At 52.6% G+C, this 27,408-nt stretch overlaps 1 protein-coding gene across 1 annotated transcript in view; it reads left to right on the plus strand.

Annotated features, from left to right (window-relative positions):
• The window catches only part of NUP210 (nucleoporin 210), a 95,383-nt gene that overhangs the window by 17,192 nt on the left and 50,783 nt on the right, over window positions 1–27,408 (plus strand). The window contains exons 6-14 of the mRNA XM_024763426.1: window positions 3,081–3,213; window positions 8,095–8,253; window positions 8,816–8,884; window positions 10,531–10,637; window positions 11,474–11,614; window positions 12,488–12,625; window positions 13,591–13,746; window positions 15,257–15,455; window positions 25,286–25,431. Coding sequence (XP_024619194.1) covers window positions 3,081–3,213; window positions 8,095–8,253; window positions 8,816–8,884; window positions 10,531–10,637; window positions 11,474–11,614; window positions 12,488–12,625; window positions 13,591–13,746; window positions 15,257–15,455; window positions 25,286–25,431 — 1,248 coding nt within the window. The remainder of the gene's footprint in view (window positions 1–3,080; window positions 3,214–8,094; window positions 8,254–8,815; window positions 8,885–10,530; window positions 10,638–11,473; window positions 11,615–12,487; window positions 12,626–13,590; window positions 13,747–15,256; window positions 15,456–25,285; window positions 25,432–27,408) is intronic.

Consider the following 27,408-nt stretch of genomic DNA (forward strand, 5'->3'; position numbering starts at 1 on the left):
CCCTCACATATTTAGTAGCAGAGAGGAGATGCCCTACCGGGAACGGTGTCTGGTGTGAGCCACGACTTAGGAACAGGTGGCCGGGGCACCAGAGCCGCCACCTCTACAGTCACAAGGCATCTTCTCTCCTCAATTTCCAGGGAGGTCCGGGAGCAGTGGGGTTGACATCAACTAGCTTATCTTCAGTGAGCTCCCCTGTCCCGCTGTAGAGACACATCCGAGCCTTTGGAACACCCAGGGTCCACCAGCCATTTCACCCTGTGCCCCACCTTCAGCCCTGACACTGGTTGCCTGGTCCCACGTGTGGAGGGCTCGGACTCCGGACCCCCCTCCCCCCATCGTCTGGCCTCACCAGCACCTGCTTCTCCATCAAAGCCCCATTTTGGGAGTGGAGGTGGGGCAGGGGCAGAAAGGACAGCGAGAAGTGGGTTTAGCCAAGGCCTGGTTCCTTCCTGGTTCTTGTGGGCTCAGGCCTGCCCTGCCTGGGCCTCCTTTTGAGCTGCAGACCTGGGGTCTTCCTCTTGTTTGCCTGGTTCCTTCAGCCCAAGCAGGAAGTTTGCGGTACACCTGCTGATTAATTTCTAAAGCGACAGATGAGAATTGACTCTCTTCAGCGGTTTGGCCGTAGTTTGGGAATCCTGGAGGGTTTTGGAAACGTGAGGCAGCTGCGTTCGGCACCGTCCTGCAGCGCGCCTGGGATTGCAGTTAGTATTTGGGGAATTTGTCTTCTTGTGTCCTGGGCCCCGTGGGGGCACAGGGCTGGGCTGGGACCGGGCTCCCGCTGAGCTGCAAAGGCGGCCTTGTCCTGCCTGTGGAAAGCACCCACCTCAGAGCCCGGCCCAAGGTGGGTGCTCTGTGTGGTGGTTTTTTCTTTTTAATGTATCAAAGATATTATTTAACTTACTGGTTTTGTCTATTGAGGTATAGCTGACATACAACATTATAGTAGTTTCAGGTATACAGCATAATGATTCGATATTTGTATGTACTGCAAAATGCTCATAGTAAGTCTAGCTAACATTTGTGGCTATATGTAGTTACGGAGTATATTTTTCTTGTGATAGCAACTTTTAAGATCTATGCAGTGAGCAACTTTCAGATATGCAGTACAGTATTGTTAATTAGAGTCGGCATGCTATACAGGACATCCCAGGGCTTATTTATTTTATAACTGGAAGTTGGTACTTGTTGACCCTCTTCACCCATTTTGCCCACCCCCTTTTTGCCGACCAGTAATCTGTTCTCTGTGTCTGTGAGCTTGGGTGTTTTGTTGTGTTTTAGATTCCACGTGTAAGTGAGACCATATGTTATTTGTCTTTCTCTGTCCCGAAGGGGAGGATCTCAGTCAGCACCTAGATCCAGACCCAGACTGGTTAGAAGCCAGGCCCTCAGACAACAGCTTTTTTTTTTTCTAATTAATTTTTTTTTTTTTAGATTTTAACTTATTATTTATTTATTTATTTATTTATTTTGGGGCCGCTGTCAGGTCTTAGTTGCAGCGCACAGGCTTCTCTCTCGTTGTGGCGTGCGGGTTTTCTCTCCTCTAGTTGTGGCGCGTGGGTCCCAGAGCACGTGGGCTCTGTACTTTGGGCACACAGGCTCTCTAGTTGAGGCGCACGGGCTTCCTTGCCCTGCGGCACGTGGGATGTTAGTTCCCTGACCAGGGATCGAACCCGCGTCCCCTGCATTGGAAGGCGGATTCTTTACCACTGGACCACCAGGGAAGTCCCCAGACAGCAGCTTTTAAGGGACGCACATATGTACAGTCCTCTGGGGTTGTGAGCAGAGCCTCCCTGGCCCCCAGAGCCAGGGGATCTGGAGGTGTCTCCTGGGCGGCAGTCACAAGAATCGGGGCTCCAGACAAGGGTGCAGGCTCCTGTCTGGGAGATGCCACGAGCTGTAGTGAGGCAATGGGGGTACAAAGATAATGTACCCAGCCGTTCCCCGAGAGCCCCTCTGTAGACCCTACATGTGACAACCCTGAAGCCTGCCCTCCAGGCCAAAGGCTCTTTCCAGCAGGTAGGCCTCTTCCACCTAATGGCTGGGGGGTGTCAGTCAGCTGTGTGTGCAGTGTCGGGGGTCGTAGCCCAAGCACTGTCTCTGATCGTCCTGTGGGGCCCAGGGGCCCCCAGGGCCAGGTGATCCAGGGGCATCTCCTGGGCGGCAGCTGCAAAACCCAGGGCACTAGGTGTAAGAGCTGGGGTCCTAGACATGTATAAGAGCCCCCCTCCTAGAGATGCCGGTGCTCTGGAGTGGGGCAGAGGGAGGGCATGAAGGTATGTCCCTCCAACCCCCAAGGCCTCAGGAAGGGTTTACTGTCAGCCCTTAGATGTGTGTTTAATTAGAAGCCGCCCCTCAGGTGCAGCTGTGATGATTAGCTAATGGGCCTCTTTCCAGAAAGATCGGGTTTCTCTGCTGTGCCCTGGGGCTGGTAGCTGATTAAGAACTCTTTCTCCGTTGGTTCCGGTCCTGCGGGACCCAAGAGCCCACGGCTGGGCACCAGAGACGGGCATGGAGACACGTTCTCTGGCAGCAGCTTCCAGAGTCAGGGCACCAGAGGCGGGTATATACTCCTTTCTGTAAGAAACAGGCGCGCTCAAGTGAGGAGAGGGGCTGTGACGGTGTCCTCCCCGCCCCCGCTTCCTGAGAGCCCTCTGTGGGCCCCTCTGCGCAGGCAGATAAGCCTCTTTCTCAGAAAGCCCGGCGTGTGTCGGTCTAGGGTGGTGTCCCGCCGAGAATAGTCTCTCCAATCGTCGCGGTCCCGTGGGCCGCAGGAGTACGGCCCCCAGCACGGACCTTTGGGGCTTTTGTGGGTGGAGCCCCTGGGCCCCTAGTGGCCTCTGTATCTGTAGCCATCACTCCTGGCTCGCTGTACTTTGGCAGTGACCTCTAAATGGCTGCCTGCTGTAACACAGGGCTCCCCTGGGGTTCTGGGGTGTCCAAAGGTGCTGCCTTGTGTTCTCACCCTAACCTCCCTGTACCCACATGAGCAGACTGAAAAGTTCTAAACACCCTTTCTCTTGCTCACACTGACCCCTACTCTGGGCTCACCTCACCTTTCCTCTCTTCCTCACGCTAAGAACGTCCGCCCCGCGGAGGTCAGGCTCCTGATTTTGGAGAACATCCTTCTGAACCCAGCTTATGACGTCTACCTCATGGTGGGGACATCCATCCGCTACAAGGTGCAGAAGATCAGGCAAGGAAAGATTACAGGTGGGTCACCAGCTCAGCTCGGTCCTTATGGCAACGCCTCCCCTTTTTTATCATGGTGAAATAGGCATAACCTAAAATTTACCATTTTAGCTATTTTTAAGTGTTAATTTTAGTGACGTTGATTACATTCACATTTTGTGCAACCATTACCACCATCCATCGCCAGAATTTTCTCATGTTCCCAGACTGAAGCCCTGTGCCCATCAAACACTGAACTCCCCATCCCCCTTCCCCAGACCCTGACAACCACCCTTGTACCTTCTGTTCTATGAGTCTGACTGTTCTCGGGACCTCGTATAAGTGGAATCATGTAGTATTTGTCCTTCTGTGTCTGGCTTATTTCACTGAGCTGAATGTCCTCAAGGTCCCTCCATGTTGTAGCAGGTGTCAGAATCTCCTTCCTTTTCATGGCCAAATAACATTCCATTGTCTGTATAGACCACGTTTTAGGCACTCAGCCATTGATGGACGCTCGGTTTGCTTCCACCTCTTGGCTGTTGTAAGTAGTGCAACTATGAACATAGGTGTACAAATATCTCTTCGAGACCCTGCTTTCCCTCTTTTCGGGTTTATATCCCTTTGTTTTAAGAATGTCCGAAGCCATGAGCTTCACGTTGGACTGGGTTTTGCCAGTGGGTCTGCCACTGACTGCTGGGCAGCCTTGGCAAGACGCCGCTCCCTTTTGGGCCTCAGTTTCTCTCTTGGAGCCCTCAAAGCCTTTCTGCCTGTGCTGAGGGCAGAATGAATAATGGACGTGGATTTTTTCTGGAAATTCTGAAGTGCCGTGTACACGTGATGCATTTTCAGTGGTGAGTGTTCTTAATGCAGCACCAAGCCTTCTAAGAATTACTATCGTTATCATCTTTTTGTTTAGTTTACACACGTTTCTTGGTCAGAGCACAGGTCATCTAGTGTCTCGGGTATAAGAGTGTCCCATTCTAGGCCCGAGCGCTTGGACGCATGTCTGGGCAGGTGCTTCCCCCGGGTTGCTGGCTGCTCTGTCTGTAATACAGGGCATCAGTTAAGAAGCGTGTCGATGCTTCAGCATCCGAGCAGCCTGGGCTTCGTCCATAGTTGGGTCTGAAAGTCTGAGGGCAGTGGGTCTGGTCAGTCATTACTGTGTGGCAGGGCGCTGCAGCCCTGGGGAGGCCTCAGAACCGAGGACAGGCCCCTCCTGCCCCGAGGCCTGGTTCTCTCCCACATGGGGTGCCCTGCTGAAGGGCAGTAGACTGGGGTTCCAAGTGTCTCCGTGTGCTGGGCGTGCAGCGTCCAGCTCTTTAGCCCCTGTCACCATGCAGGCGGGTTGTGTACGTAGCTGGGCTGGGGGCCCTGGCCAGAGCCTGGCGTGCACCGCAGACTTTAGGGAAGCGAGTCTAAAAGCAAAGGGACGAACCTGGGTGTGGCTTTCTGAGACCCTGAAAGGGGAGATGGCTCTGAGGTGGAGTTCTCAGGACCCTGCCACTGCGTCCTCAGGAGGAACGCAGTGGAGACAAGTTGAAAGGCCAGAGGGCACCCATAGGGGCTTCTCAGAAATACCGTCTCCACCAGAGCACTGTCTCGAACACATTGTGGCCTGATGGAGACAGTCTGGAACATCTGACCATCATGAGAGTTTCCTAGGTGTTGTGCTTTTCACATTATGACCCAACAACTCTGAGGTGGGTTGTATTAATACCCTGTTTTACAGACGAAGAAACCAAGGCACAGACTGCCTGATAGTCACAAAGCTGTCGGGTCCTTGGCCTTAATCAGTCCTGCAGGGTCGTGTGGTGCTGGGCCCCAGAGGAGCACAGGAAGGGCTTTCTGTTCTCCCAGGGCAGGGCCGGTGGCCCCTTTGTGAGAGATGAGGGCGGGGAGCTGTGCCCCCACCAGGGAGGTTAGAGGGGATTTAATAAAGAGGGATTCTGAGCTTACCCTTTGGTGCATGGCCCAGATGGACAGCACATCCCAAGACACCCAGAGAACTTTGGGGTTTGCTCACCGACCTACGGTAGAAGTCAAAGAACGGGGCACATGAAAGATACCCCCGGACAGGAAGTAGTTAAGCTGCCTCTCTTGCATCTGTGTGGTAATGAGATGGAAAACGCCTCCAGAAATAAACACACCTACGTGACTCTTGGTAACGGGTGCCACAGGGCTGGAGTGGATTCCAGACAGATGCTCTAGGGGAACAGATGGGGGAGGAGCCTGCAAAGGTCCACCGAGAACAAGACATCAGGTGGAAGCTCACTGTCCTTTGTTTTGATGGGTTGTGTTGTTTTGTTTTGTTTTTTAATTGAGATACAGTTCCCATCACTGTTATTTTTAACTGGCTGCTAGACAGGAAAGTCAGGGCATGACATCATTACAGGGAACATGAATTTTGGCAAGCCCCTGTCTTGCACGGCATCCCGCAGAAGGTTCAGAGAATTACAGGTGAGAGGGCAGTTACCCCAAGTTAGTTCTTCACATTTTCTTTCAGTCTTTCTTCCTTAAACATGTAATGTTCCTTCTTGCCTTCCATATTTTTATTTCCCGACGTCTGCCTGCCTTCCGTTAAGTAGGGGCTTCCTTTCTCTCGGGCCCGTTTACGGAGCCCCTACTCTGTACTGCGGGCACTGCTGGGGGCTGCAGTGGTCAGGGGGCTGCCCGGGTTCCTCCCGCCTGGAGCTCCAGTGATGACCTGCAGACACCTCCGCCAGTGGGGCAGGCGAGGGAAGAGAGGGGCCTGGAGGAGGGGTGTCTGTGAGGCCATGGGCAGCGTTCCCAGCGCAGAGAGGGGGCACAGCCTTCTCCCCTTGCTGCTCAGTGCCTGGTGCTGGTGCTGGTGCTGGTGCTGGTGCTGTACCTGTGCCCGGCCCAGTAACCAACCTATTAGACCGAACAAGATGTGGGGAGGACGAACTGGCTGAGGGAGTCGATGTCTGAAAGGAACTCGGGTGACGGGAATGCTGGAAATTACTGGGATAAATTGTGCTGAGGTTGGAAAAAGGACGGGTGTGGGACAGGGGTTCCTGCGTCCAAGACTCAGCTGGTAAAGGACCCATCGCCTCCTGAGCCGTGGCCTCCCAGGGCGAGTGCATGCTGGGCCGCCTGATGGGCTGGGCTCGGAGGCAGGGCAGTGGGCTCCTTGTCATTCTGGGTTCGGACCCACCACCCCCGGAGCTCCATGGTCCTCCCCGGACCCTGCATGGGGTGGGAGTGGGGGGCTCTGACAATCAGAAGCACATCTGGGGGGGTCAGCCAGGGTCGGGAGGGGTCGGAGACCGGGTCTCCTAGGAGAACGTGGGCTTCCTGGCCATGGAAGGGCAGCCTACAGGATGACCCGTTACTCTCAGCGGGTGATAGCAGGGCTGGATTGGGGCCCCAGGAGCAGTCTTCCTCTGCCTGTGGACAGACGGGGACCTTTCACGTCCACAAAGGCTTCCTTGTTCAGTGCCTCTGAGAAGTAGTGAGGTCCTGCAATACAAGAGGTGTTGAAGGGCTTCCCTGGTGGCGCAGTGGTTGAGAGTCCGCCTGCCGATGCAGGGGACGCGGATTCGTGCCCCGGTCCGGGAGGATCCCACATGCCGCGGAGCGGCTGGGCCCGTGAGCCATGGCCGCTGAGCCTTCGCGTCCAGAGCCTGTGCTCCGCAACGAGAGAGGCCACAATGGTGAGAGGCCTGCGTACCGCAAAAAAAACAAAAAAGAGGTGTTGAAGGGGTCCGCCAGACAGGCCCTTCTCTTCATCGCCTTCGGGCTTTGTAAATAGGGTTACATCATGTGGTGCAAGATGCGTCCGGAGTCGGTCTATTTATTTCCTGAAAGGGCCGCGTCCGGAGTCGGTCCGTTTATTTCCTGAAAGGGCCGCGTCCGGAGTCGGTCCGTTTATTTCCTGAAAGGGCCGCGTCCGGAGTCGGCCTATTTATTTCCTGAAAGGGCCTTTTTCATTTGCAGAATGTTAACAAGGGGGGACACTAGTGCTTCCTGAGGCAGCACCGGGTAATGCTGCTCTCTGAGCAGTGGCGTTGCCTTATTACTTTATTATGACGTGTGTCCTTGATGCACTGCTGCTGTGTTCTGATCGCTGGGTACATCGTCTACAAGAGTCTCAACCCAGCATGGCTGGGCTTCCCCATTAGAGACCAGGAAGTGGAGTTATTTGCAGTTTCCCAGATGATGCTGGTGGCCCAGGGAATACACTTTGAGAACCCTCTGTTCCAGGGCACATTCTTGGGGACTTATTGGAACACACTTATTGGAATACACAGATACCCTGGGACAAGAGGTGGGCAAGTTGCCCCCCTTTCAGAATTCCTGGGAGTTTTGAAGGATGTTCTAGCTGAAACTCCTCCAGGATCCTTGTCCTGGGCGCCTCCCATGGCAGCCCCTGCCTGGGACCCCAGTGGTGAGCAGGGAAGCTGTCTGTGGTCCCTGCATCCTGTCCCTGTCTCATGCAAGAGGGCTGGAACGGGGCCACATACGCAGGCACAGCGAGTGGGTTATTTGGAAACCCCCAAAGGACGCCTAGGTCCAGTGAGCCCCACCCTGGGCCCCTCGATGCAGAAGCCGACTTCACTTGCTTCCGTGATGAACAGGAAAGGGTCTGATGTCGGTATCCTGCCAGCAGCGGCAGTTTGAGCCACAGGCTGTGCTTACTTTTAAAAAAGAAAGCTGCTCATGGCATCCACAAAAAAATGATTGCCTCTGAAAATTCATGGAGAGTGTCAGCTTTGTCCACAGCCACGGAGAATAATATTAAAATTTAAAGCACTGAAAAAAAATGAAGCGAAAAAATCAAGCAGCTGTGCTGACAGCAGGGTCCAGGGATTGGGGTGGGGGAAGGAGACGACACTGACTTTTAACATTTCCTGTTTTTGCTCTCTCTCCCCTCTCTGTTCTGCTTTGTTTCTGGGTGACCAGAACTCTCAATGCCCTCCGATCAGTACGAGCTACAGCTTCAGAACAACGTCTGGGGCCCCGAGGGAGACCCGGGCCGGCCCGTGGCGGTCTTGGCCCAGGACACATCGTTGGTCACCGCAGTGCAGCTGGGACAGAGCAACCTGGTCCTCGGCCACAGGAGTATCCTTTTCCCGGGCAGCGCGCACGCATCTGCGTGTCTTGCACAGGAGATGTGCTGTTTGGAAGTCAAGTCACTTTTCTCCCTGAAAGCTGGGCGAGGCTAAAAATAGCCCCGTTTTCCCTCAAGGTCTGAAAATCAGAAAGGACCAAAATTCCACCCCAGCTGAGTGGAATCGCTCACCTCTGGGGAGACTTGCTGGAGAGGTTTTGAGGTGAGGGGTGGTGGCCGGAGAGGAGCCCCAACCCCGCCTCCGGAACCTTCTCTGGTCTCATCTGAGGGGCCTGGCCGAGGCTGTTTCCACACCAGCGTGTGGGTTGTCATGTGTCCCCAACTTGTTCGCATGCCCCGGGTGGTCTCCAGGGTCCTTGCAGAGGGCCCCCTTTTGGAGTGGAGGAAGTGCCCTGTGGCCGCTGATTATGGAAACGGCCTGTGCTGTGCATGGCCTCAGGCCGGGACCTTCCCATCCCCTCTTCTCCCCACGTGATGTTGATGATAACGAAGCCACGGGAGCCAAGCCGACGCCTGCCAGCTGGTTTATTTGTTCCTTAATTCAGAATCCAGGTATTCGCATGCAGGGCGCTTCCCGGTTACCCAATAGCACCATCTACGTGGTGGAACCCGGGTACCTGGGTGAGTGTGGGCATCCTGGGTCGTTTGTGATCACTGGAGTTAAAAAGTCAAATAAAAGTAACAGCCCCCCAGGAAATGCTTCACTCTGGCCAGCTCTGCCAGCGGGGAGGCCGGGGACATCAGTGCCACCCTGCCCTTCCTGGGACTGCCCGCCCCCCCCAGCCCTTCCCCTGTCTGTGCACAGAATAAGCAGAGGGTAGACCAAGGTCAGCTGGTGGCCAGCTTTGCAGGGAGAGAAACGGGATAGGGTAGAGTGGGGGAGGACTGTGTCTTCTGGTTTTATACCAGGGCTCTGCCCAGACCTCACCATGGCTATGGATGTTTGGAAGATGCCTTGGTGGAAAAGAGGGCGAGGCTCGAGGCCGAGACAGGAGGGGAGGAGTCCACAGCCCTGGAGGACCCGGACGGGCACAGCCAGGGCCCAGGAACTGCCGTAGAGACAACCCCTGGAAAGATGTCTGGACACACGTGTTACCTGGGCCTGAGCCGCCTCTCCTGTTGGGCGCCCTGAGGTGGTTCGGGTGAGAGAGCTGTTGGCTGATGCCCAGCAGCCCCCTGGTCCTCTTGTTGGCTGCTGAGTGAGGCTGCTGTTGGGTGAGACCCACGCTGACATGTAGTGACCTCGGGCAGGGTGGCCCTGTGTGTCTTGGGAGCGCCATCTGCTCAGAACCCTTGGTACCTTCCGTCTGTCTGGCACGTGCGGGGCACTGGAGTCTGGAGGAGGGAAGTGGGGGCCTTGTGCTTGGTTTTGCACGGAGAGACCACTGCAAACGGATGGTGACAGGACAGTGGTAAAGAGTAAGTAAACGTGAGTGCAGCGGAAGGGCTTCTGGGAGATGGTGCTCGAGGCAAGCGTTTTCTCAGAAGCTGCTCTTGTGTGGGTTCGCTATCCTGGCAGAGGCACAGCTCAGGCGATGGTGTGGAGGTGGGCAGCACGTGGCGTTGCAGGGGTCAGCCAGCAGCTGGCGGCATCGTGTGTGGGAACAGAGCTGGAGGCCTGGGAGGGCAGGGCCGGCTCACAGGGAGAGCGCTCAGAGTGTAGACCTACGGTGGATTCAGGGTGTAGACTCATGGTGGATTCAGGGTGTAGACTGTGGATTCAGCGTGTGTGCCTGCTGTGGATTCAGAGTGTAGACGCACAGTGGATTCAGGGTGTAGGCTCTCTGTGGATTCAGGCTGTAGACTCACTATGGGTTCAGGGTATAGACCTACTGTGCACTCAGAGCGTAGACCTACTGTGGGTTCAGAGCGCAGACTCACTGTGGATTCAGAGCATAGATCTACTATAGATTCAGAGCACAGACTCACAATGGACTCAGAGTGTAGACCTACTGTGGATTCAGAGTGTCGTCTCACTGTGGGTCAGCGCCACCGTGGATAGGGTCAAGTGTGAATGGGCCCTGGGGCAGCCGGTGGGGAATGTTTGGTCCTGGTGCATCTGAGGTCAGCTCAGGTTCTGAGGGCTCAGGCCTGATAATGGACATTAGATCTCACTGTCACGCCCAGCTGGTTCCTCCCCGGAGGAGTGCAGAGGAGCGGCCTTGGGGTCTCGGTGCTGACCAGGCCTGGTGCCATCCTCTCCCTCAGCAGTGCATCAAGGACCATGTGGCTTCAGCACTGAGGCTCTGTGTCTGCCTGTTTTGTAGGGTTCACAGTCCACCCTGGTGGCAGGTGGGTGTTCGAGACCGGCCGCCTGTACGAAATCACCGTCGAAGTGCTTGACAAGTCCGGCAACAAGGTCTACCTGTCGGATGTGAGTCCCCCTTCGGGCCTGATGGGGTTGGGGGTTGGGGTGCCTCTCCTGGAGCAGCTGCCCAACGAGCAGCCCCCAAACACAGGGGGCCCTGAGCAGGCAGGCTGAGTTGCGGTGCTTCCTAACGGTGCGGCTTCCTAAGGGCTGGAGCTGGGAGAGGAGGCCCCTGGCAGCAGGGTCACAAAGGCAGTGCCGCGGAGGTGGCATCTGCCCGCTGCCCTCCTGCCCCTCCTCATTAGCCCGGGGACCTCACAGCACTTCAGAGCCTCAGGGCCAGGAATACCTGCAACCTGTCCAGAAGGCCCCTTGACTGAGGCCAAGCTCAGTAGCTTCCTGGCTCTGGAAAGAGCATCACAAATGGGCAGGTGGAAAGAAGTCTCGGCCGTGTTTGGCCCTTTGTGAGAAATTCCCAGGATCATGAGAATCTCTGGACCTTCCTTGTGGGGTCTGAGGTTTCAGGGAGGGGGCGAGGTTCCCCTTCAGCCTCTCTGCCGAAGCCACTGCCTTCCTTGTGTTGCTAGACAAAGACTCGGTCGATCGCCATTTTGGGTGAAATTAGCTCTAAGGGCTTTTGATGTCCTTTTTTGTATTTGGTGGTTTCCTTGTTGGGACCGCAGGGTCTGAGAGCCAACAGTAGCCTTCGGGCTCGCGAGCGCCAGGTCCTCGGGTCACAAGGGGAGGGCAGCCTGGGAGGGGTCAGAGGTCAGAGGCCAGAGCACTCAGAGCTCAGATCCAGGGCCTGGCTGATGTTTGGGGGCCACATGGCTTCTTTCCTGCGTCCTAGCGTCCCTGAGTTGTCCTGGAAGCTCCTCTCACCTTCCTGCCTCACCTTCCAGAACATCCACATCGAAACCACGCTCCCTGCGGAGTTCTTTGAGGTTCTCGCTTCTTCCCAGAACGGGTCGTACCATCACGTCAGGGCGACAAAGAGGGGCCAGACGGCCATCGAGGCCGCCCTCACCTCCGTGGTGGACCAGGCAAGTTGGCGCCTCCCTCGGGCCCCCCAGCCCCGCCGGGAATTTCGCAGACGGAAGTGTCAAACCAGGCTGGACATGAGCCCGGGGGAGTCGGGACCCCAAGAGTGCACTGCTGTCGTGGGCACGACGGGGGTCCCTCCTGCTCTGGGCTCACAGTGGTGTCTCGGGGTGGGGGGTTTGGCCTTTGCCTGTCCCCTGTCCCTGTGCTGGGCCAGAGCCCCTCTCCCTCTGCCCTTTGCTGGCCCCTGTAAAAGTGAGCCTGCACCTCTGGGACTGGAGGTAGAATCCCTTGCCGGGAGCAGTGTCGGGCCCGTGTGTCCAGCCGTGCACTGACCAGGACCCACGAGCATCTCTTTGGCTGTTTTGGGTGCTTGGATTCTTCAAAGTTTTAAAATTTCCCCGTGTATTTAAAAGGCCAGTCGGTTTCGGTGGGAGCAGATTTTACTGATTGCAAGCTTGGCATGGGTGTTCTTATCTTCCTACCCCACACAAACCTCTCCCGGACCTGGCAGCGGCAGAAACGGCCTGTGAACCAGGCAGAGATTCCTACCAAAGGGAGACTCCTTTGGGCGAGTTGCTGTCACGCCCCATGACTAGGTTTCCCCGTCCGTAAACTGGGGATAACCACGTCCATCCCGTCAGGGATGCTGTGAGGATGCAGTCAAGCAGCATTTATTGGAGTGGCTGTTGCAGAGCCACCAAAAGCCGTCTCCATGGAGATGGAGAAGGCCGCAGGGTACCTGGCATCTTCCTTCCCACTCCCCCACAACTGAAAAATCTACCCTGGGGACCAGTCCCCAGGGAGGGGCGGGGGCCTGCTTGAGTGCTGACCTGGTTGTCATGGTGGCATATGGCACCCTCCCCACCTTGCAGGATGGAGGTGTCCACACGTTGCGGGTGCCTGTGTGGAACCAGCAGGAGGTGGAAATCCACGTCCCCATCACCCTCTATCCAAGCATCTTGACGTTTCCCTGGCAACCAAAGACGGGCGCCTATCAGTACACGATAAAGGTAACCGTGAGACCCCATCTGGGTGCATTCCTTTGGGTGTCTCCATGGGGTTGGGGTTCTACGTCCATTCTGTTTCTACTATAATTACCTTCTAGTGGTCAGGAGAGAATTCAAAATCAGAGTCTTTATGCTTTCTGTATTGTCTGAGGTTTCTATCACAGCAGTGTATTTTGGTAATTAGGAAAAAACCTTGAAAAATAGTAAAGAAAGCATGATAAAGAAAGTCCTGAACATGGATTTAACTTCCACACGTTTCTTTTTGTAAAAAATTTTTGTTTTCCGGAAGCAGTGTAAAGCTCTTTAGAGAAAAATTTGGAATTCGAGGGGAAGGCATCTCCAACTCTGTCACATCTAAGGTGTTCTTGGTCTTTGTTGTTCCATGTGCCCACCTGGCGTTAGTGGCCGGGCCCGATGCCCGTCGGGGCTGGAGCCCATGAGGCCTGCCCCGTCCCATCAGTTTTTGCTGTCTCATGGCAGCGAGGACAGGTGTCCTGTGTGGGTACTGGGACCCACTGCCTCTTCACTCAGGTGTGTCACCTTCTTGGCCCCTCTAGGTTCCTGGGATGGTGGCCCCTGGTCTGGAAGCCTCTGTGCTGTCCTTGACTTCACGGCAGATGACTCGAAGCGGGCAGGGGTCTATGTCAGGAGTGGGCAGGGAAGCCGAGTCCCACACCCGGCTCTGGGGCGCGGGTCTTCCCATTCCAGCCTAAGCTCGGGAGGTGCCCCTGGGTCCTGGGGCCACTGTCATGGGGCATTTGCATACGCACGTGTAAGCCACAAGGTCCCCAGAATATGAGGACCAGAAAGAGACAGGGTGGGGAGAGCGAGGGGCAGAGGCAGTGCCAGCCAGACGTTGGCTGATGCCACATGTCACCACGTGGTGGCGCGATGCCGACTGCGTGTGAGAGAGAGAGGGACCAAGGGACGGGCAGGTGGGCTGACCTGATGATGGTTTCCCTCCCCAGGCCCACGGTGGGAGTGGGAACTTCAGCTGGGCTTCCTCGAGCTCTGTGGTTGCCACGGTCACCGTCAAGGGCGTGATGACCACAGGCAGTGACACTGGACTCAGTGTGATCCAGGCACATGATGTGCAGAACCCGCTGCATTTCGGCGAGATGAAGGTAAGACCTTGGGCCAGGTCGGCCGCGGGGAGGCTCGGGTGGTGGTCTGCGGCCACCGTCTTAACCAGCCTCAGGCTTAATTCAGAAACACCCTTTCGCCCTTGGTCTTGCACTTGGCTTTGCTGGTGGTGGTGAGGGCTTCGGGTGTCAGGTCCAGCCCTGCCCCTGAGCTCACGGCCAATTCAGGGACATGGTCGTCCCATCCCACACCGGGCAGGGATGGAACCAGCTGGGTTTCTGGAAGGGAGACCAGAGGACACAGAGACACGAGGTATTCAAAGAAGTCATTCTAGAAGATACCCCCAACCTGAAAGCTATGAACCTCCAAGTTGGAAGGGCCACTGGGCGTTGGGTTGTAAATTCACAGTGAAGGGAAAGCTCCCAGACTCCAAGAGACTGGCCCCATTCCTTTTCTCTGACTCCTGTTCAGGTCCAAGTCAGGAGTCCCTGCATGGGGCCCCTACACCTGGTGTTCGTCCCAAGTGACGTGGGACCAACTCAGCAAAGGCCGAAGGTGGGAGTGGCCACCTGCAGCCGAGCCTCTGCCAGCCCCACCTGGTGGCCTCCGGACCCCAACTCTTTCCTGACCGACTGACCCTGATCTCAGCCTGTTTTATTACCTCATTTAGGGCTGACATGAAAGCTCCATTTGCAGTGCGTCCGTCCCCAACCTTCTCCTATACTGTTTAGGACATTGACGTACAGGTTTTTCTCCTCTTTTTATTTTGATCCACACGCACCTACCTAAAGATCCATCTAACTCGTATAAGGAGGGTTGTAACTGAGACCCCTTAAGTGCAGCACAATTGTCGAGTATTTGGATAATCTGTGACCAGGTTGCCCCCTCCCTTGCCCCCAAGCTTCTTGATCGCAGTAAATGTGCCCCTCTCACCTGACTGCTCAGCCCAGAGCCTGAGGACAGTTCCTGAGCATGTGTAGTGGTCAGAACCTGGCTTCCAGGGCCGCCTGCCTGGTCCAGACACCACCGTGCTCCAGCCGGGCAGGCTCTTAACCTCCCGTGCCAGGTTCCTCATCAGGCAGACAGGTTGATAATAGAACCTTCTTAACAAGGAGGCTGAGAGGATGGGATGAGTTCATTCTGTTCTTGGAACAGAGCCTGGTGTGTGAAAAGTTTGTGTGGTGTAAGTATGAGTGTTGTTGGTGATGCCCCTCTCACCCTGCACACTCACCTTCTTTATGTTCCTCCAATGCGCTGAGCCGTATGTGCCTCAGGACCTTTGCACGGACCGTCTCGTCTTCCCAGACCTTTGTCTGGCTGCCTCTGACATGGCTCCCGGGTCTGAGCTTCTACAGCACCCTCCCAGGGAGGCCTTCCCTGACGGCTCTGTCCTGAAGGTCTCCCTGCCCCCAGTACACACCATCGTGTCCCCCAAGCTCAGGCTTCTCACCGATGGGTCCTCAGTGCTCATACACAGGGTCTCAGGAAAGCAGAGCAGCGGCTGTTCCTCCTCCGAGGAGCCTGCCAACCATGCGCGCCCCTGTCCTCCAGGTGTACGTGATTGAGCCCAGCGGCATGGAGTTCGCCCCGTGCCCAGTGGAGGCCAGCGTGGGCCAGAGCCTGGAGCTGCCCCTGAGGATCCACGGCCTCATGCCCGGTGGGGCTGACGAGGTGGTCACGCTGAGCGACTGCTCCCACTTTGACTTGGCGGTGGAGATGGAGAACCAGGGCGTGTTCCAGCCGCTCCCAGGTAAAGCAGCGCTGTGAGCGGCCACCGGACGGCAGGGTCGGGGCCGACGGCCTGGGTTCTCAGCGTGGGCTGCCCCAGATTCCTAATTCAGGGGCTGAACCAGCAGCACGGTCATAGCCTGAGAAATGGCATTTGTCCCCTTGTCCACCATCAGCAGTGGTCTGGTCTGGATCTTACTGCCATGTGGTTGTATGTCACTCGGCTTTCTGAGCCTCAGTTTCCACATCTCTAAAACGGGTGTCATCCGAAGTAGAGGCGCATGTCACCATGCCCGTCGCGGTGCCTGGAGTGTGACAGGTGCTCAGGATATACTGTCAGTAGGGGTTCTGACGGGTTACAGAATTATAACACCTTAGTGACTGCACGGTCCATCCCTCCAGGGCCATCGAAGCCAAGCACCCCCTGCAGGGCTGGGCAGTGATACCGGTGGTGATGGTGGCAGCTATGCTCAGCCACCGTCTTATAGGGTGTCAACCCTTCCGGGCGTGGTGTGTGCACTTGGCGTGCGTGACCTCACCAGGCGTCACAGCCGCCGTGGGAGGAGGGGCTGTGGTTGGGTCACGTGTCAGACGAAGAGACTGAGGCTGCGTCGCGCTGCCCAAGGTCCCGTGAGGTTCCCGGGCCACGAGGGATATGGAGCTGGGTGTGTCGGACACTGACCCTGGATTCCTAGTCCCCCGGGAAGCAGGGCCTCCCAGGGGAGTCAACCCAGGGAGTGCCCTCCGATTGCAGATGACGAGACTGATGGTGCGTACGCTCTGGGCAGGGTTAGAGTGGGCGGGGAGCAGCGTTCGCAGGCACACCCGTGGGGTGTATGTGCACACAGTGGCCTGGCGTGGCGGAACCTGTCGAATCCGGAATCACGGGGGGCTTGGGGGGGCGTGGACCTCAGGGGCCAGAAGTGGGGGCCACCGCTGGTTTTGGAGCAGAGGAGTGACCGCGTGATGCTGGCAGAGTTCAGGAAGCTTGACAGCAGAGGTGTTTGTAGGCTCGCCTGTGGGACCGAGCGGCTTTCCACGCCGCCACCGTGGTTGTCGGCACTCACAGAGCCGTTTGAGCGTGAAGCTGCTTGGACGTCACAGAACGTCCCTGGACATCATCGCATTCACATCCTTCCCTGGAGGTGCTGCTGCGTCCTCTCTGACTGTCCAGGAGAGACTGGGCTTTATGGACTGTGTCCCCAGTGAGGCCACTGTTTAGGGTGGAAGCAAACGTCAGTGTGGGAGAGAGAGGCCCACCAATGGCCGGAGAGGAGCCTGCTGCCTGCACCACCACCCCACGCGCGTCCTGGAGGGGCGTCCACGGGCTGCAGCCGGGAGGTCCCCGGAATAAAGGATAGTGGACAGGGTTTGGGTTCCACAGTCCTAGGTCCCAGCTCTGCATTTGTCAGAATTCCTGGCGTGCTCTGCTCCAGATCTGTGCGTTTCACCTGTGTAAATTTGACCTTAAGAGAAAAAGAACCCTAAAGAAATACTGACCTGCAGATAATTATGTGTGTGCGAAAGCGTTTAGGATGAAGTGTACTGATGCCTGTGGCTCATTTTTTTGTTTTTTCTTTATCTTAAAGAAAAAGACCATTTTTTAAAGTCTTTATTCAATTTGTTACAATATTGCTTCTGTTTTATGTTTTGTTTTTTTTGCCCATGAGACATGTGGGATCTTAGCTCCCCGACCAAGGATTGAACCCGCACCCCCTGAATTGGAAGGCGAAGTCCCAACCACTGGACTGCCAGGGAAGCCCCACGGCTCACTTTTCGAGGCATAAGAAAGTGGAATGGACTGATGGATGGGGAGGTGGTGGATAGATATGCAGCAGAGAAACAGAAACAAATGTTAGCTGCAGAATCTAGGGGACAGGTTTGCGGAGCTTCACAGCATGATTTCTTTCTAAATGTTTGGAAAGAAAACTAAAATTCCACCAGAATGGCATTTTTTAAACAGGTGGAAAATACCAAGTATTGGCAGGGATGCAGTGCAGCTGTGAGTAGCAGTGTGACTCGACACAGCCATTTTGGGAAGGATAGTTGGCAAAAGTGACGAAAGCTGAACATAGGTGCTAAGGACCGGAGGTGAAATCCTGCGCTCCTTGGGACACACCCGACAGAAATGCTGAAATACGCCGCCCAGAGAAACGCCAAACGTGCTCAGAGCAGCACAATGCATCCCACGTGGCCCCACATGGCCCCACATGGCCCCACATGGCCCCCCGGGCCCGTCACCAGGCTCCTGGCTCCACGTCCTCTTGCTCTGCATTTAAATGCAGGGAGTGCGGTCCGCCCTTCCTCCGCCGTCCAAAAGGGGTCACACTGGGCTCGCTTTGCTGTGATGCTTCTTGCCCGGCAGCCTTAAACTTAGATGCTTTCTGATAAAGTTAGAGAATCTCCCAGCCACCGGCTGCTGGTTCTGGCTGCCAGAGGGCGAGGCGAGGGTCCCAGCGTCAGGGTGCCCAGGAGGGTCCCGCCCTGGGGGCGTGCGGCTTTCTCTGAGGCTCCAGTGTGGCAGCTGGTGCTGTGGGGGGAGGGGAGGCCCCGGGCCCCGCCGCAGGGCTGGGCTGGAGGTGGTGGTCCTCGCCTCCAGGCTGGCCGGGGGACCGGCGGGCTCTCTGGCCTCTGCCCTGACTCCTGGCGCTCCTCAGGCCGCCCACTTGGTCCCCGTACAGCCGCGTGGGGACGCGAGGCTCCTCTGCCCGTGAACTCACGCTGGGGCCCAAGTCTGCAGCTGTCGTGTCCGTCTCATCCTCAGAGAGGAGATATCCTGGCTCAGGTCCCGGGCTCGATCCCCTCCTGGTGGCCGTGCTGCAGGGCAGAGACCAGCTGCCCATGTGCCCCGGGCCTCCGTGTGTCCTGCGGCCTGTAAATGGTCTCCTCCGGTCAGTCACCTCAGATAACTTTATGATGTTGGGTGATTTAAAACCTTCATGCTGTGCACTTCATGGAAAAGTGCCTGGAGGCTGGAGGAGCTCTATCAACTGACATCACGACACTACAGGAAAATATTCTGTTGCATAAGACATGGTAAGGTAAGTATCTTTATTATTTTTGTTATTATGTCGAATACATAGTGTTTGAAAACCTGGGATGTTGAGAGGTGATTCCAGACTTCCCCTTGTGGAGCTCACAATCCAGCTAACCCACACAGAGGAAACAATGAGAATAGAATTTAAATAGGAATTCATTGGCCCCAGATTTTCCTTTGGGCTCTGTATTTTTTTGAAAAAGCCTTACTGGCACAAGGATAGAGGCAAGAAAATAACAGGAGGAATATTTAGTCTCTTTGGGAGTTAAAGGAAACTACTATTAAAGGGCTTTTAAAACAACCCAAAGACTTACCTACAAAGAATTGATGTTCTAATTACAAATGATTATTATCTGTTCCAGCGGCTCACCGAGCAGTCCAATAAGACAAAGTGAACAATTTTTCTGGTCTGGAAAATACCGGAGTCTGGAAACAATTGATCTAGGGACGAAAAGAGGAAAACACAAATGCCTTCTGTTTGCCTAGCTCTCTGCGATGATTCCTGTAACAAGTAACTCAGCAAGGACCGATTGGCTTGAGCAAAGCTAGACCTGGAATCCAGGTGTTCTCTGTGTGGTCCTTCCTGCTACACCTGTGGGCCATCCCTGTGCAATTAAAGAGCGCTTCTTCACACACACACACACACACACACAAAAAAAAGGGAATTCATTTACTATCAATTCTAGGAACTGTCGGCTTCAGGAAGTAATGCATATGAAGAAACTGCATGGAAGACGAGTAGAGACCTGGCCTGGGTGCGAAGGTACATTGTTAACATCTGTGGAGCTGAAAGAAAGTTAGTTTTTTTTGGTTTTGTTTTGGTTTTTTGTGGTATGCGGGCCTCTCACTGTTGTGGCCTCTCCCGTTGCAGAGCACAGGCTCCGGACGCGCAGGCTCAGCAGCCATGGCTCACGGGCCCAGCTGCTCTGCGGCACGTGGGATCTTCCTGGACCGGGGCACGAACCTGTGTCCCCTGCGTCGGCAGGCGGACTCTCAACCACTGTGCCACCAGGGAAGCCCGAGAAAGTTAGTTTTCATCTGATTTTCTCCAGTAAGGTCAGGAGATTTCTCATCAGAAACCTTGGAGGCCGGATGGCGTGGGCTTGATGTATTCGAAGTGTTGAAGGAAAAAAAGCTGTCAACCAAGAATCCTATATCTGGCAAAACTGTCCTTCAAAAGTGAGGGAGAAATTTAGACCTTCCCAGATCAACCAAAGCTGAGCGACCTTTACCACCAGACCTGGCTGCAACGAGGGGCATCCTTCAGGTTGAAATGAAGGACAAAGCCCTGTGAAGAAATTAAGTAAATACACAGATGATTAGAAAAGCTGGTGCTATTGTAACTTCAGTTGGTAGCTCCACTTTTTGTTTTTTGATTTAAGAGACTAATGTATTTTTAAAAAACACAGTCTGTTTTTGGACACACAATGCATAAAGGTATAATTCTGTGACATCAGTAACTGAAAGGGGGTGGGGTCAGAGCTGTACAGGAGCAGAGTTTTTATATGTTATTGAAGTTAAGCTGGTGTAAATTGGCATTAGACCATTATAACTTTAGGACGTTAAATGTAATCCTAAGGTAACCAGAAAGAAAATAGCCATAGAATATACACAATAGGAAATGAGAAGGGCAGTAAAATGATTCACTACAAAAAATCAGCTAAGAGCAAAAGAAGATGGCCAAGCAGGAAATGAGGGACAAAAGAGCCGGAAGGCATATAGAAAACAAACAGCAGAGGAAAACAAATGTCTTTAGTAATTATTTTAACTGTAAATGGATTAAATTCTCCAAACAAAAGGCAGATTAGTAGAATGGATAAAAATGTATGATCCCGCCATGCCATCCATAAGAGACTCATTTTAGTTCCAAAGACACGAAAAAGTTGGGACTTCCCTGGTGGCGCGGTGGTTAAGAATCCGCCTACCAATGCAGGGGACACAGGTTCGTGCCCCGGTCCGGGAAGATCCCACATGCCGCAGAGCAACTAAGCCTGTGTGCCACAACTAGTGAGCCTGTGCTCTAGAGCCCGCGAGCCACAGCTACTGAAGCCTGTGCGCCTAGAGCCTGTGCTCCTCAACAAGAGAAGCCACCGCAATGAGAAGCCCATGCACCACAACGAAGAGTAGCCCCGCTCGCCACAGCTAGAGAAGGCCCGCACACAGCAACGAACACCCAATGCAGCCAAAAATAAAAAATAAATTTAAAAAAAGACACAAAATTTGAACATGAAAGGATTGAAAAAGACAGTCCATGCCATGCAAACAGTAACCATAAGAGAGCATGGTGGTTATACTAACATCAGACAAACAGACTTTAAATCAGAAATTGTTACAAGAGACAAAGAAAACACTGTATATTCAGTACAGCTGGAAGATAAAACTGTAAACATTTTCACCCCTAATGACAGATCATCAAGATATATGAAGCAAAAATGGGCATAACTGAGGGAGAAATAGTCGGTTCTAAATAATAGTTGGAGCTTTCAATACCCCACTCTCAGGGATGGATAGAACAACCAGACAGAAGATGAGCGAGGAAGTAGAGGACTTGAACAACACAGTGAACCAACCAGATCTAAGACACATGCGACCCCACCCACCAACACAACACGCAAGTGCACGTGGGGCCTTCTCCAGGACAGACCACGTGTTAGAGTACAACTTATGTCTTAGTAGATTTTAAAAGGTAGATATCATACAAGGTATCTTCTCCAACCACAGTGGGAGGACGTTAGAAATCAGTAACAGAGGAAAAGTGGAAAATTCACAAATTTGTGGAAATTACATAACATACTCATAAAGAACAATTTTGTCAAAGAAATCACAAGGGGAATTAGAAATTACTTAGAGATGAAGGAAAACGAAACAGGACGTACCAAACTTAGGGACACAGCAAAACAGTGCTAAGAGGGTAATTTATAGTTGTAAGCGCTTGCGCTGCAAAACGGGATCTCAAATCAATAACCTGACTTTGTGCAGCCTAGAAAACTAGAAAAAGAACGAATTAAACCCAAAGCCAAAAGAAGCAGCTGACACAATAACGATTAGAGCAGAGGTAAAACAGAGAATAGGAACGCAATAGAGAAAATCACCAAAACCCAAAGTTGGTGCTTTGGAAGGATTAGCAAAGTTGGCAGACTGTTAGCTAGACTGACTAAGAAAGAAAGAGGAGACAAACTATTAAAATAGAAGCGAACGCGGAGACATTATCAGTGACTGTGGAGAAATAAAAAGGATTATGAACAATTGTACCCTAACGAATTGGATAACCTGGGTAATACGACAAATTCCTAGAAATACAAAACCTGCCTAGACCGAGTCACAAAGAAATAGAAAATCTGGATAGACTCATTACTAGCAAGGTGACTGGATCAGTAATCAAAAGCTTCCTGACAAAGAAAGTCCATGGACCTGATGGCTTCACAGGTGAATTAAAGAACTAACACTTATCCTTCTTCTAAAAAATTAGAGGGAGCACTTCTTAACTCATTCTGTGAAGCTAGCATGATCCTGATACCAAAGCCGGACAAAGATACTACAAGGAAAGTACAGACCAGTATCCCTTATGCACGTGGATGGACAAATCCTCAACAAAATACTAGCAAACTGCATTCAGCAGCATATTAAAAGGATTAAACACCATGAACAGGTGGGATTTATTCCTGGAATGCATTGTTTCAGTAGTCTAAAACTGATGTGATACATCACATTAACAGAATGTAGGAAGAAAACTGCGTGATTCTCTCAATTGATGCAGAAAAATCAGCTGACAAGTCTCAAAACGTTTTTATGGTAAAATCAGCCTACAAACTGGGAGTAATAGAAGGAAACTATATGAACATAATAAAAGCCATATAAGAAAAACCCACAGCTAACATCAGGCTCCATGGTGAATGGCTGAAAGCTTTTATTTACCCTGAGATCAGGAACAAGACAAGGTTGCCTGCTATCACCACTTCAGCATAATACTGGAAGTCTAGCCAGAGCTATTAAGCAAGAAAAGGAAATGAAAGACCCAGAATTGGAAAGGAAGATGTAAACTTATCTGTTTGCAAATAACATGATCTTATATGTGAAAACCCTCAAGATTCCACCAAAAGAACTCTTAGGTGTAAAATGAATTCAGAAAAATAGCATTCATGTGGAATCTCAAAGGATCCGGAATAGCAAAAACAATGCTGAGAAAAGAACAGACTTGGAGATCTCATTCTTCCCATTTTCAGGACTTATTACAAGTTACAGTAATCAAAACAGAGTGGCATTTGCACAGACTTACAGTCCGATGGAATAGAATAGAGAGCCCAGAAAATACTCTGTGTGATACTATAGTGACGGATACATGTCGTTACACATTTGTGAAAACCCATAGTATGCACAACACCAAGAGGGAGCCCTAATGTGAACTGTGGCTTCCGGTGATTGTGGTGTGTCAGTGTAGGAGCATCAGTTGTAACAAGTGTACCACTTTGGGAGAGGATGTTGATAACGGGGGAGGCTGTGTAATATATGAGGGTAGGGAGTACGTAGGACATCTCTGTGCCTTTCTCTTAATTTTTCTGTGAACCTAAAACTGCTCTAAAAAAGTCTTAAAAATAAAAAGCAACCTATGGAATGGAGAAAATATTTGCAAATCATATGTCTGATATGGGGTTCATACCTAGAATATATGGGACTTCCCTGGTGGCTCAGTGGTTAACAATCCGCCTGCCAGTGCAGGCAACGTGGGTTCGATCCCTGGTCCGGGAAGATCCCACATGCCGTGGAGCAGCTAAGCCCGTGCGTCACAACTACTGAGCCTGCCCTCTAGAGCCCACGAGCCACAACTACTGAGCCCGTGCGCCACAACTACTGAAGCCCAGGCTTCTAGAGCCGGTGCTTCGCAACAAGAGAAGCCACTGCAAGGAGAAGCCCGCACACCACAACGAAGAGTAGCCCCCACTCGCCGCAACTAGAGAAAGCCCGTGCGCAGCAATGAAGACCCAATGCAGCCATAAATAAATAAATAAATAAATTTATAGAATATATAAAGAACTCCTACAAGTTGACAATAATAAAACAAATAACCTAACGAAAAAAATGGATGAAGGATTTGAATAGACATTGCTCTAAAGATGATATACAAATGGCCAACCAGTATATGAAAAGATCATCTCTAATCATGATATAAATTCAGCATCTCTAATCATGATATAAATTCAAATTAAGACCACAGTGAGATACCACCTAAACCCCTTTAGGATGGCTCCTAGCAAAAAGACAGAAAAAAACAAGTGTTGCTGAGGATGTGTAGATATTAAAACCCTTGTGCTCTGTTGGTGGGAATGTAAAATGGTGCAGCCACTGTGGAAAACAGTATGGAGGGTCTTGAAAAAATTAAACGTGGGGGACTTCCCTGGTGGTCCAGTGGTAAAGAATCCACCTTCCAGTGCAGGCGACGCGAGTTCGATCCCTGGTCGGTGAACTAAGATCCCACATGCCCTGGGGCAACTAAGCCCGCGTGCCATGACTACTGAGCTCGCGGGCCTCAGTGAGAGAGCCCGCATGCCACAAACTACAGAGCCCATGTGCCCTGGAGCCCGGTGCCACAGCTAGAGAGAGAAAACCCACGTGCCACAACTAGAGAGAGAAGCCCGCACGCCACAACTAGAGAGAAGCCTGCATGCCGCAATGAAAGATCCCGTGTGCCAAAACTAAGACCCGATGCGGCCAAAAAAATAAAGAAAAAGACAGTAAACATGGAACTGCTATATGATCCAGCAATCCCATTTCTGGGTATATACCCAAAATAATTGCAAGCAGAATCTTGATGAAATACTTGTATGTCCATGTTTATAGCAGCATTAATTCATATAGACAGAGAGTAGAATGGTGGTTGCCAGGGGCTGGAGGGGGTGAGCGTTGGGAAGTTATATTTGATGGGTTCAGAGTTTCAGTTTGGCGAGATGAGGAGTGGTCTGGAGATGGGTGATGGTTCACATCAGTGTGAATGTACCTAATGCCACTGAACTGGAAACGTTGTTACCGTGGTAAAAGTTTGTGTTAATGTGTATTCTACCAGAATTTTTTTTAATTAGTAAAAGAGGGAAAATATTTACCAAGGATTGGCAGGGATGTTTCACAGCCACTAGAGGCAGCGTAAGTCCATCAGCCACTTTGGGAAAGGTAATTGGCGATAATGAGGGAAGCTGAGCACACACTCCCACTACCTGCACTCCCACTCCTCGGGGTGCACCCCTCCGAAGAGGTGAATACGTCCCCAAAGAAACACGCACACACGCGCACAGCAGCGCGACTCGTCGCAGCCCCGCGTGGTCCCTGTAGCGTGGACAAACCGCTGTCTGTTCACACAGCAGCGTGACGCACAAATGTGAATGGAAGATCTACAGCGTGCGAAACATAAGGTGGAATCTCACCGCCAGTGTTGAGTTGAAGGGGGCAGGTACCAAGGCGGTTCCCTTCGTATGGAGTCCAGAGCCAGCAGAATTCAGCTGTGCTCTTAGAAGTCAGTGAACAGTGGTTTTCCTCTGGGGCGGGGCTCCTGACCAGAAGGGTCCACAGGAGATCCCAGGGGTAGTGTGCAGGTCGTACTGCTTCTTGATCCTGGTCCTGGAAACACAGCGTGTTCAGCTTGTGGGGGAAAAATTGTGAGTTGTGTGCTTACAATGTGTCATGTGCTCTTTGGTATGGGAATTATACTCTAAAATGGTAAGTTAAAAAGATTCGTTTCAAGCCCAGAATGAAAGAGGGCAGTCAGCCTGTCCTGTCTTTCCCGGCAGAGGCAAGGTCTCGGTGACCTTGTGGTTCTCTTCTTGCAGGGAGGCTGCGGCCGGGGCCTGAGCACTGCAGTGGTGTCACGGTCAGGGCAGAGGCCCAGGGCTACACCGCGCTCCTCGTGAGCTACAAGCACGGCCACATCCACCTGAGCGCCCGCATCACCATTGCCGCCTACCTGCCCCTCAAGGTGAGCCCCAGGCCCTGCCCTCCCCCCGTTCCCTGGTGCAAATTATCCATCTGCTCTGGTGAATGTGTGTTAAAACACTGATTGTTCAGAATAGCTTTGGGGACAGCTACAGAGGTGATTGTCAAGCTGAAATTAGGAGTATGGAGCAGGGGCAGGGCCTCCCTGCTGGCAGACAGTGAGCGCCGACATCCTTGTGGATGAAATGATTCCCACACGGATCGGGACAGAGGGGCTCCTGGTCCAGTAGAGACTCACCCTGCAGGGTCTCCACAGAACCCTGGCGTTGGGGGGGACAATGGCCCGGCACGTGGTGCAGATTCTGGGGCCTCGGGGCCTGGGTCAGGTCTGGATGTGCCCCTCACCTGATGCCAGGTAACCGTCAGCGTCTGGGTCCCCCGTGCGTCTTCGTGCAGAAGGCATTTAGAGCGTTCCTACTCAGAGCGTGCTGCCTTTGTTTGACACCAACTCCCGAGTTTCAATCCAGGTCCAGCACCAACTCTGTGACTTTGGCTGATGTAATTTCCCTGGGCCTCAGTTTCCCTGCCTGTAAATGGGGCTAATACAACACCTGCCTCCCAGGATTGTGGTGACGGTGAGCTGAGCTCACGAACCAAGTGGGCTGAGAACCGTCCCTAGGAGGTACTGAGCGCTCAGTAAGGGTTAGCTGTTACTGTGTGAACAAGGAAGACCTGGCCCTTCCTCCAGGGTGCGGCCAGGCAGCCTCGCTCGGGCGGCCCGGAGAGCGTGGGCCTGCCCCTCCTGTGGGGCGGGCCTCCCAGGCTGGGCCAGTCAGCACTTGCATTTCCCGGGCACCAGTCCCAGCCGCTAGGATAGCTCTGGTCCCCTTGATTTGGGATGCATTTTCTTCTCCCCCTCGGCCATTAGAAGCTAGCTCAGTGACATAAGAATTCTTCATCGCTGCACCCCTAGCCCTGGGCACACTGCCTGATACAGAGCAGACGACAACCAAGGGTTGTTGTGGATTTCTTATTGAGATATAATTGACATATAACCTTGTGTTAGTTTCCTTAGGACAACAGAGTGATTCAATATTTGCATCTGTTGTGAAATGGTCACCACAATAAGTCTAGTTAACATCCATCACCACGCATTGTTACAAGTTTTGTGTGTGTGTGATGAGAACTTTTAGATCTACCCTCTTAGCAGCTTTCACGTATGCAGCAGACCGTTATTAGCTAGAGTCACCATGCTGTACCTCACATCCCCAGGACTCACTTATTTTGTAATTGGAAGTTTGTACTTTCACCCATTTTGCCCCCAATTCCTGCCTCTGGCAGCCACCAGTCTGTTCTCTGTTTCTATGAGTTTGTGGTTTTTGTTTTTGTGTTTCTAGATTCCATTTATAAGTGAGATCATAAGGTATTTGTCTTTGTCTGTCTTGGTTTACTTCACTTAGTGTGATACCCTCAAGGTCCATCCACGTTGTTGCAAATGGCAGAATTTCCTTCTTTTTATGGGTGAATAATATTCTATTATATCTATATATATCTATGTCACATCTTCTTTATTCATTCATCCATTAATGGGCATTTAAGTTGTTTCCATATCTTGGCTATTGTAAATCACGCTGCTGTGAACATGGGGTACAGATTTCCTTTAAAGTAAGTGTTTTTCTTTCCTTTGGATAAATGCCCATAAGTATTTATGGGAATTGCTGGGTCATGTGGTAGTTCTGTTTTTAATTTTTTGAGAAGAGTTGTTTAATTTAGAAGGAGTGAGTGGGGAAATGTGTCCAGGGTTACCTAGCTAGGGCTGAATCCAAGGTCTCCTGATCCCCCAAACCAAAATATATATGAACACCTACTTATAGGTGCCGGTCCCTGCGCTAAACGTTAGGGGTACGACAGGGCAAAAAACCACACAGAAATCCTTTTCCTCATGAGCTGACATTGTAGCAGAGGCAGAGGGAGAGACAGACAGTAAATAAACTAGTAAGTAAGATATTTTGTATATGCA

Source organism: Neophocaena asiaeorientalis, unplaced genomic scaffold, assembly GCF_003031525.2.
Source record: "Neophocaena asiaeorientalis asiaeorientalis breed wild unplaced genomic scaffold, Neophocaena_asiaeorientalis_V1.1 scaffold433, whole genome shotgun sequence".
Taxonomy (NCBI): domain Eukaryota; kingdom Metazoa; phylum Chordata; class Mammalia; order Artiodactyla; family Phocoenidae; genus Neophocaena; species Neophocaena asiaeorientalis.